This window comes from Lepisma saccharinum, chromosome 18, assembly GCF_977018435.1.
Source record: "Lepisma saccharinum chromosome 18, izLepSacc3.1, whole genome shotgun sequence".
Taxonomy (NCBI): Eukaryota; Metazoa; Arthropoda; class Insecta; order Zygentoma; family Lepismatidae; genus Lepisma; species Lepisma saccharinum.
Genome location: NC_139246.1, coordinates 34,682,882 through 34,693,501, shown reverse-complemented (window position 1 = coordinate 34,693,501; position 10,620 = coordinate 34,682,882). Strand labels below are relative to the sequence as shown.

The 10,620-nt window shown below is 37.9% G+C and overlaps 1 protein-coding gene across 1 annotated transcript in view; it reads left to right on the top strand.

The window, feature by feature from the left end:
• The first annotated feature begins 3,218 nt into the window (after window positions 1–3,218).
• Window positions 3,219–10,620, top strand: part of LOC146002517 (endoglucanase E-4-like) — a 13,587-nt gene continuing 6,185 nt past the window's right edge. The window contains exons 1-4 of the mRNA XM_083140416.1: window positions 3,219–3,308; window positions 4,529–4,693; window positions 6,864–6,959; window positions 8,426–8,608. Of these exons, the coding sequence (XP_082996542.1) occupies window positions 3,254–3,308; window positions 4,529–4,693; window positions 6,864–6,959; window positions 8,426–8,608 (499 nt within the window). The 5' untranslated portion in view covers window positions 3,219–3,253. The remainder of the gene's footprint in view (window positions 3,309–4,528; window positions 4,694–6,863; window positions 6,960–8,425; window positions 8,609–10,620) is intronic.

Below are 10,620 nucleotides of genomic sequence, written 5' to 3'. Positions count from 1 at the left end.
ACAACTCCAATTGTACGAAATGTGCACAGGACGACACCTTAGTGCATCTACTGACGACATGTGTGAAAGTAGTGGAACATTGGAAACACCTCAAGAAGTTACTTGGAATTATATGCCGCCCCTTCCCGAACGACTTCACGGTGAACCATATATTAACTCCAGACTTTCAGTATTTTCCTCTCACAAGAACACGTGCAGTGCAATTTCTCATAGGAAATTATGTTTATTATGTGCTTGGCAAACAACCTCATATACAAAAACTGTCATTCAAATTCTATGCCAGTGAACAATATTATCACAATGATCAGATAACCTGTAAAGACTTGTATGCAAATTTCTTACATGTGATCCTTTGAAATTCACGCCCAAATGTAAAATCTGTGTAAGTAATAGCATTTTTCAATAAAGAAAATAAAAAAAATAAAAAATTAGGATTGTCAACCTGGTGGTCGTAGGTTCAAACTCCTCCAGTGGCAGAAAATTTTCGTAAGTTTTAAACATATCCTATTGTGGTCATTGTCCACGCTGTGTGAAACGGAATGATTCAGTTTGGAATTAACGATGGGGGGGGAGGGGAAATATTAAATTACAAAACCTCCATTTCAATGAACCGAGAAGTGAAGAAAAAATGGATAATTCTTATAAATATTAAAATTACATTCATGCTTTTAGTGATATAATCGTAGGTAAAATCAAAGATCTTACGTGGAAAATTTTATCTTGCTCTTTACTCAGCCAAGAGGCATTTCACACCGATCTAATACATTTTCCAATACATTTCAAAATGTTATTGAATGTTTCATGTCGATAATTTGATAAATGCATGAATTCTTGACGCTGAGACGATATTTTCTGCAATTACCTCTTCTCTCTTCTCCTCTCCAGTCCCTTCTGTTCTCCTCCTCTCCTTCTTCTCTCCCCTCCTTCTCCTCTGTTTTTATCTCATGTCGCCATCCTTACTTTTCTCGCATCTTTTCTCCATCCCACTCTTCCTCAACTCCTCTTATCTCCTCTCCTGTCTTAGATTTACGACTCCACTGCACTCTTCTCCTCTTCTTTTCGTTCTTCCCTTTTTGTCTATTTTTCTCTACCCTCCACTTTCCTCTTCTCGTTTCCTCCTCCCCTCCTCTCCTCTCCTCTCCAAACTCCTCTTCTCTCATCTCGTTTTCCTCCTCATATCTCCTGTTGATCTATTTTCCTCATCTCTCCTCGAATCTTTTTCCTTTCTCCTCATTACTTCTCCTGTCCACTTCTGTCCTCTATTTTCTTTCCTCCTTTACTTTTCCTCTCTCCCTTTCTCTGTTCTCCTCTCTTTGTCCCCTTCCGTTTCCTATCTCCTCTTTTCTTTGTGTAGACTCATCAGCAATGAAGTACTAGAAAATCAATTTCCTTTCTTTCAGGAAGTATTTCTCATTTGCAACAAATGTAATACTGTTACTGATATTTTTTTCTAGTTGTATACAATAATACTTAGATTTATTTCATTCGTGTATTTCATAAATATCTATTGTGCATGTGCCAACCCTGAAATTGAGCCTAAATCTACACGCAACCCACGAACACCTTGTGTAAATTGGGTTGCCTAGTTTAAAATGTTGTTGTCCTACAACTTTTGAGAGACGCTGTACATCACATCATGGAAAACAATTGTTATTACGATATCCGTTTACACCAGCGAGTATGTTGCGGTACTCAGCTTGTGACTGTTATATTACAGAAGAGCCTGATTTGGAAGGAGGGGGGAGTCTTGGGGGTCTTCGACTCCGGACCTCCACTGCGGAGAATAAGCATCAAAACCGGCCACAAAATTAAACAACACGAGGTATTTGAAATGTGGTAAAACATATAACTAAAAATCTAACCTGACTTGGCTTATAAGTTACAACTGAATTTGTATATTGACGGACCTCTACCAGTGGCGGTGATTCGGTTCCAAAATTAGGGGGAGGAAGCAAGGTGCCAAAACTGGGGGCCAGAACAGTTTACTTCCCTTGGTGGATAAGGTTTAACATAGTGGAGGGGCAAAAGTGGCAAAAAGTGGGGTGGGGTGGGGCAACTGCCTCCCACGCTCCTGTAATCGTCGCCATTGACCTCTACACATATCTGGACCTGATTACAGGGAATGCTCCGTAATCTAAACGTAATAATGATACGATACTAGGAAAAGCACTAAAAAAAGTGCTTCGTATCTGCAGGCTATACAAAATAATTCTAAGTTTGAAATATGTAAGTATAGCCTCTTAACACTTTACACTGAAACATTGGACTGAAGTATTACATCCTGCCCAGCCTCATTTGTTGCGGTGAGGGTGTGGGCATGTGGGTGTGCAGATTACAAAGTGGTGCAAATGTCAATTTAAACTGTAGGTCCAGTCCCGATTAACACATCATTGCATAATGTGGTTTTATAACACACTTCGACTTTTCCTTGGGTGGTAGAAGTACAAATTATATTGGTTTGGAATGTATCAGAAAATCATAATTGTGACGTTAGAGATAATGTTCAATAATGACTCCGTGCCCAGAGGTCCCGATTACGAATCCCGGCTTTGGTATGGGTGTTCTTTGTGAGTGGCCCTTCATCAAATTCATCATATCATCACACATCCTCATCACAATAACCAAAATTGAAAAAAGCGATGCAAAATAATGAAAATTAAGTTAAATCAAATCGATGATGAATGAGTGTCACTTGTCAAAATACGCAAGTAGGTGCACACTCCTACAAGAAAATGATAAGAAATGAACTATAGACCACAAGAGACGGCTTACTCCAAAGTTACAGCATTTCTGTCTGACTAGTACATGTACTTTTCTGCAAATCCATAAGCATTTAACTTCAAGTGTGCCTAAATGTTCCATGTCACAGCTGCTATCAGAATAGAGCTTCCAATTAAAGAAAAAAAGAAACATTTCTTCCTGGCACTTGGGAAAACCAACTCAGAAATGGCAAAGACAGAACAAAATTAGTAAATGCCTTCTGTTGCAACGAGAGTCATTAACACTATTGTTCTGCAGCTCTGTAGCTTTGATCGCATTTGTTGAAACGCAAACACATCTGTCTCATCTGACTATCTTGGGCTTCAAAGACCAATCACAGCTAATTTCTTCAGAGGCTTGTCTCTTGTTCTTTTATGCCATGCAGGCACCGAGGTAATTTTCGTTTGTTTTTAGAATAAAGGAGTTTCCTATTGACTACGAGACGGTGGGAGGTATAAGGATAGCGGTCCTCAACTTCTTGCCTTGAGTCATCATGAAGTCCTCAGTGGTTTCTTGCCTCTTCCTCGTCTTCTGCAGCCATTTTGCAGGTATTTATTGGTTAAATATAGCTTGAGCCTTGGTTTCTTCAATCAAGTGTGGAATGCATTACACTGTAGAGTTAAGAAAGACACTGTTAAGCTACTGAGTAACTCAAAAATATTTCCTAAATTATGTTAAAGTTGGAAGTTGTGGCCATTTTGATTCACATAGATCCGCAGAGTCTCGTAGAGAATGTCAGAGAATTCTCTGTACATAATAAGCAATAAACAGTACTTTCTATATCTCTGGAGTATGCTCCTGCTGCTCTCTATCAAGAACGCCGCAAGTTTACACTCACGTATTCATTTGAAAATTCATTATTTTTTAACTGAAAATTAATAATTTCAACATTATTTGAGAGCAAGTGTACTTTTATATTTGGTGTCACTTTTCTGGCCGCTTTGGCTAATCGACGAAGATGGGGTATGATATGAAATGGATGAAGGTATGCTCACAAGGAACATCCATGCACAGACCGGGGCTCAAACCCGGGAACGTCTGTGGCAAGATCGAAAGTCGACTACTTAAGGCACTCGGTCACAGAACCAGCTGCCATTATTTGAGAATACTTTCTAGAATCAAATGAAAACCTAAATTTAGTTTTGGTTTTTATCTAGTAAATTTCTGTATGTAGGGTTGCACAAGTTTTCTGCATTTTAGCACAGACCTATTGATGATCTATATTTATATTCAACTTTGAGTGCGTGTATGTAGACCTCAAGAAAAATAAGTCTTTGAGGTCCACGTGCGTAGGTCTTTCCACCCATTTGCCTGTAAACTGAGTCAATTGTCGAACTTTCTCCTCAATTAGTAAACTTGCTGCTGTGGTAAGGATGCACAGCGATATTGAATTTTCATTTGCCGAGAAATTTCTGTAATTTTTAGGCTGACAGTGGAAAAAAACCACACTCCTCTTCACTGGTGCAAGTGTGTATAGGAGGCGCCATCTTTATAAATCACAAAAATGTCGTTTTGAAGCTCACTTGTTTAGTGTTACAGCCTTGAGGTTGTTTTGTAAATAACAATTAATTAGGCTCTATACAGTCTGCCCTACAATTTTTATTGGACTTCTAATGTTACATTAGAAACTTTTGTAATATATTGTTTGCTGTGAATGATTGTGTCCTAAATTTTGACATGGAAATGCATTTTGCAACAGTGTATCCTACTTCTTGCACGTAGTGACCTGGCAACCCATCTCAATTTGTAATATTTCAATTGTTTTCAGCTGCGCAGTATGACTATGCGGAAGTACTAGAGAAGGCGTTGCTGTTCTACGAGGCCGAGAGATCTGGCCCACTTCCTGCTGACAACCGCATCCCCTGGAGGTTTGACTCAGCCCTCGATGACAAGGGTATCAACGGAGAAGACCTAACTGGAGGATACTACGATGGTAAGCTATCCAGAGGCGCAACCACAATTTTTTGTCTGGGGGGGAGTACCAGGATAAACGTACGTACCAATAATAATAATAATAATAACAACAACCAACAACAATAATAATGACATTATTATTACTAGTGGCAGTAGTAGTATCAAAGACGTTATTATCCTCATAAATTACTGAAAAAGGGGAAGTCGGTGTTAAAGCATTTGGTTGGAACCATAGGCGTAGCTACGGTGTGCCGGGTGTGCCTAGGCACACCCTAATGGGCTGCTTTATCAAAGATAATTAAAGTCAGATATTTCAATAAGAGAGAAAATAAGCGGCAGTTTGTAAGAAGTTGAAAATGTCATTACTTGGTACCAACGTGTGCATTATCGCTGATGAAACGAGTGTCTATAGTTTTTCGATTTATTTGTGTCAGAAAGAAGATATTTACTGCATTCTACTCTGTACTACAGCGCCTTTCTTCTATGCCTGTCACAAGCTGCACGTGTGAGAGAGAGCTTTCTCCAAGCTTACCCAAGTTAAAACTAAATTAAGAGCAACTCAGAAGCAGGATAGATTCGAAGCCCTGCTCTTGCTATTTGTGGAACAGGAAAAAGCTTAGTCTATTGATGTAAATGTAGTTATTGATGAGTTTAAGAACATTGTACCTTTTGACAGACGTCTCTTGTTATAGATGACGTGTATTTTGATGTATTTGTTTGTAACATTTATGAACATTTTGTGTGTGTGTAATTTCTATGCAATTTGATTTTTTCTACTACATATATTCAGAAATTTCCAACACTGTCATTTAGTGAATTTATATTCCTTTACAAACATCAGTGCAGTTAAAGAGCCAAGTGATTGTGTTGCAAAATATGCTATTAAAAAGGTACAAGACCTCATTTTTTTTTCTTTGTGCACACCCAAATATAAAGTTTTAGCTACGCCTATGGTTGGAACAACCGATTTGAAATAATTTTTCAACAAGTTCTATTTCACCAAGCACACAAACTTTATTTTTGAATGGCAGAAAATGAATGATAAATGCATTCCGAAGATAATTCCTCTTGTACATATAACATGTATAACTTTCATGTAGAAGATATGTTTTACACATATGCAACATAAAATAGGAAAATACATATGCAACATGCTAGCACTAAATTGGGTACGTTTTCCAAGTTTCTTCAATACATATATGCAACACATATTATTTAAATACATCACAAAAAGCAATGAAATTGAAAGCGAAGATTGCGAGCGAAGCGAACAAGAAATTTTACGAAATATATTTATATTTGCATAAAATTTGAAACCGAGGGAGGCAATTGCTCCTCTGTGCCCCCTGCAGGTACCCTTGGCCTTCAATGTTTGCCCCCGCCCCTAGAATTGACTTCCGTCGAAGGTAGGGGAGTAATGCTCCCCTGCCCCGCTGTGGTTGCGCCACTGAAGCTATCTATTCTGATCATCCACATAAAGAATTGAAAACAAGAGTAAAAAAGATGGCGTAAGCAGCGTTATTTTTAAAATATAACCTAAAAGTGATCATGGTTTGTCTTTTATGCTCGATACGCGTACCATCATGAGTAAATGCATCCATAAGTGTTACACAACTTACAGAACTTACAAGTTAATACTTGATTCATATTGAGATTCTTACAAAAAGTATCGGAAACACTATTCTTTATAGCAAAGATATTTGCTATGAAATTTTGCAAAATGCCTAAGCTTGCCTAATGTTCATTGGTTCCCGCAGAATGCTTGAAGGATTAATTATGATTAAGTTAACATACTATATTAGACTAAAAGCAACAGGCTCAGGGACACGGAATAACATTACGTACTGCAAGTGAGTCATCCAATATTAATTGAAGTCAGAGAAACGAAACTTCAAACAACAATCTTCAAATTATTACACATCTATTTTGAGAAAACTTTAATAAACTTTTTATAAGGTTTATTAAAAAGTTTATTACACAGACACACCTATTGTACACTCCTTGATGCTACCTGAATGATATTGAAAATGAAGTTCCAACAAAACTTGTATAAATTAATGTGTAGTTGAAAATACAAGTATTTTATTTGATGTGCATGCTATTACGTAGTACATGTAAAACTCAGTTTGGTAGAGTCTATGCATTTTAAAAATTCTACCTGAAAATGACATGATCTTTTTCCTTTTCAGCTGGTGACCACGTGAAGTTCCATTTCCCAATGTCCTTCACCCTCACAACTCTTGCCTGGGGACTGATCACCAGTCTTGATGGCTATGCTGCGGCAGGTAATGGCACATTGTTGTCTTCTTGTGAATTAACTAGATAAACTTATGCAATTCAGCACTTTATTCTGTTAATAGATATGATTTACGTTATTTTTATAATCAAACGACAATTGAACACCAAGTTTTGAGCAAGATTCAGCAGATATGCAGCGATATGCTTAAAATCTTATACAAATCTACATGCATTATTTTATGAAGATAAATAGCATCGAATACCATTTATGTATGTATAACAAGATATTGAAATTCTAAAACTACTGAAGATACATTTATAGAAATGCTTAAAGATATTTAACACTGCAAAAACAAAACAGAATCATTTCAGTCAAAACAAATGTTGAAAATCAATATACAAGACATCACACAACGAACTCCTCACACAATACCGCTGCACACATTACTGTCTACAAAAGGCAGTTGTGGAATATATTTAAAAATATTAACGTATATATATGAGTTTAACTTTTATCCGCATTTATCAGAAGAAACTCCGAAAATACACAGAAATTAGTTGTGCACTAGAACGTAGTGTTCCCCGTTAGATGAAGCAATTTATTGTCCATTAACTCCTGTCACCTGGCGGAAGTTGCTTGAACTGCTAAGACTCGTGAATCAAGTCTTCGTTGAAGACGTAGGAAAGAAACTCAGTAATTTTGCTACATGATGGTCAAGTTTCCTTCGTACATGGAAATTCAGGTAAAAATTTCTGTGAAAAGGGGACATAGAGATGTAGGAAAATTTGAAGAAGCCTAGTGTTATGTCCAGTCAAGATCTTTCAAATTGTGAAAGCAATATTAAAATTATTTTCGCTGTGTAATTTATCTCCCAAAATGGGCTATATTTATTTTCTCAAAATTTGACTTTGCAACTTTATATAGCTTCTCATTATTTTTCTTTCCAAATTACTCTTATGAAAAGGTTGTCAAAGTCTGTCTTAGTTCATAGACTTTTCGGGGCAGAATTCTGCAGTTAATTATTCGATCCGCACCACTGTATGTCTCTCCACCAGGTATCGAACACGGGATCCCTTGATTACAAAGGCTACAGCGTCATCGATAAGACCTAGTAGAATTTATAGATATTATTAATCTTAGCCTCCTATTTCTTCTATATCTTTATTTATTTAATGAATTCATATTTTTTGTAAATTGTTGTTTCCTAAGAGATCAATAGAAATGTTGATGATAATTTCATTTTTTCGAGATGAAGAGAAAACTTGTATAAAAATGGGAAGTTTTGTATGTAAGAAGGGAAAATTGTAATCACTGGTTCTGGCAACAGTGACTCAATATACAGTTGGGGCTACGTTTTGGGGAGTGGGAAAGGTTCAAGCGGTTTAAATTAAAAATGGTTCCGAAAATAGTCAAAACGATTGCTTAAAACAAACAAACTAAAATAAGTAATAATGAAGAAGGTAACAGCATTTATGATTCTCTGTATTGTTGTAAATATGCATTCTTTTACAGGTCAAGTGGACTACGGCTATGCCGCCTTGAGATGGGGTATTGATTACTTGAAGAAGTCCCATGTGAGCGCCCATGAGCTCTACGGTCAGGTGGGCAACGGGACCTTGGACCACAACTACTGGGGTAGGCCTGAAGATATGACCATGGAAAGACCAGCGTTCAAGATCGACGAGGAACATCCAGGTAACATGCAAGGCCAGTAGAATAAGAGTTTCTGGGTTTCAACTCACCGCAATGCTTTCGGAATATTAATAATACTAATTATCAAGTATAAAAAATAGGGAATATTCAAATTGCAAATTTAGCCATTTTTGGTATAAAATACGTGATATGCTAGCAGCGAATCCAGATAAGTTTTCAAGGGAGGGGTCAAAAGATAGTAGAATTCTTTCCTGAAGTCGCTTTTTAACGCTCTCTCCCGATAAATCCTCTAGGTATGTTACCGAAATGAGACTTTTAATTTTGTAGTGTTTATCCAATTTTTGATAAATTCATACTACAAATTTATTCATACTAGAGCAGTTTAATAAGACTTACAGTGCAATGCAATTCACATGTCATTCGTAGATATACAGGAAATAGATCAAGGAAGATATCTTCATTTGTAGTTTTTAGATGCAGATTAGATAATTATATGGGAATCTATTCCAGAGAAATTCAAACTGAGAGTAATGTAATAATAGTAATAACCCACGGCTCGACAGCCCTTGAAGGGCCTAGGCAGATCTCCCGACTGCCAGTCTCCCTCTCACAATCCTACCTAGAGGTGTGGAGATCTTCAAACAGTAATGAGGTGATGTGGGGTCAGCACGTCGTACACCCAGCCGTTAAAGGAGAGTTCCGAGACCGGGTTACGCTACTCTCTCGTAGCTCCCCATTTTCCTCACGATGGTGGGTTGCCACCGGTCCAAGTCTCCACACAGGCGAGAACTCAGAGACTGAACCCAGGCCGACTCGAACTCATGCCGTCCCGCAGTCGGAGTCCAAAGCCACGGAAGAGGACTAACTGAGAGCAATACCTACATCAATATATTTCTATCGATTCAGTATTCCTCTTCTGAGAGTTTCAGATACAATTGCCTGTAATTAAAACTTAATTTTAAACGTGCGATTAGCGGAAAGAAGCAGAAAAGCGACATAAAACATTTTTTTTCATTTTTTATTTCGGATATATAATGACGTTTTTCTACTTTTTGGGTTAATTGTGGCGATTAATGATGAAAGGAGTGGTGGATCAAACATAATAATACACCAAAACTTTCCCAGTTTTCGAATCTGATACCTCTAACTTCATAGCGCGTTGTGATGACCATTCCGCCCCAAAACCCAATCAAACAATCAAATTGGAACAGCAGAACTGAAACTTCGACGGATAAAATATCTGCTACAATTACAACAAGTAGTTATATCGTGTTACGCGAGTAAAGGCGGCTCAAAGGTCAAGTTTCTATCCGTTCTTCCTACTTCTCCTTCGAACATGATGGCTTGGTTGCAGTGTTGCCCGTACCATAGTAGTGGTTCTCATTAGATCACTCTGCCACTAGTAATTGTATAGACACAATCAAACGACCAATTGCATGTTAGGCAACATTGTTTCCTCTTTCTAAAAAAAAACATTACAGTCAGCTCTGTTGTAACAACAGACCGGCAACATTGTGTCTAGGGCAGGGGTTTTCAAACATTTAGCTATTGTGCCTCCCATCCGCTGCCAAAATCTTCACGCGCCTCCCCTCAATAATAATAATAGATAAATACGTGTGATGTTTGACCATGAATGATCAACAAGAAATCTCTTCATGTGTTTAATTACTGTAGGTACATGTACAAGTAATGAAGAAACCGTATCACGCCGAAGGCGTGACTCGAACCCAGGACCCGTGCGTCATTAATCCATAAGCTAATCACTTCATAAAGGAGCTCGGTTTAAGGAGCTGGAAAGAGCTTCCTACAAGCACATAACATCGGCAATCTTCAGCGGATGAAAAATCCGCTGACACGATGCCTGCCGGAAATCGTTGGAGAAATAAGTAAGCGCAGCTTTATGCTAAAAGCACCGTTGGCGACAGACACGGACTCGCCAACGGCTTTAACGGAAATTCGAATTCCACATAAATAGTTCGCATCAGAATATCTCAATCTCAGTTGCTTTCCGTTTTACCTCCGACGTAGTAATTGCGAGAGACCTCCGTTGTTGT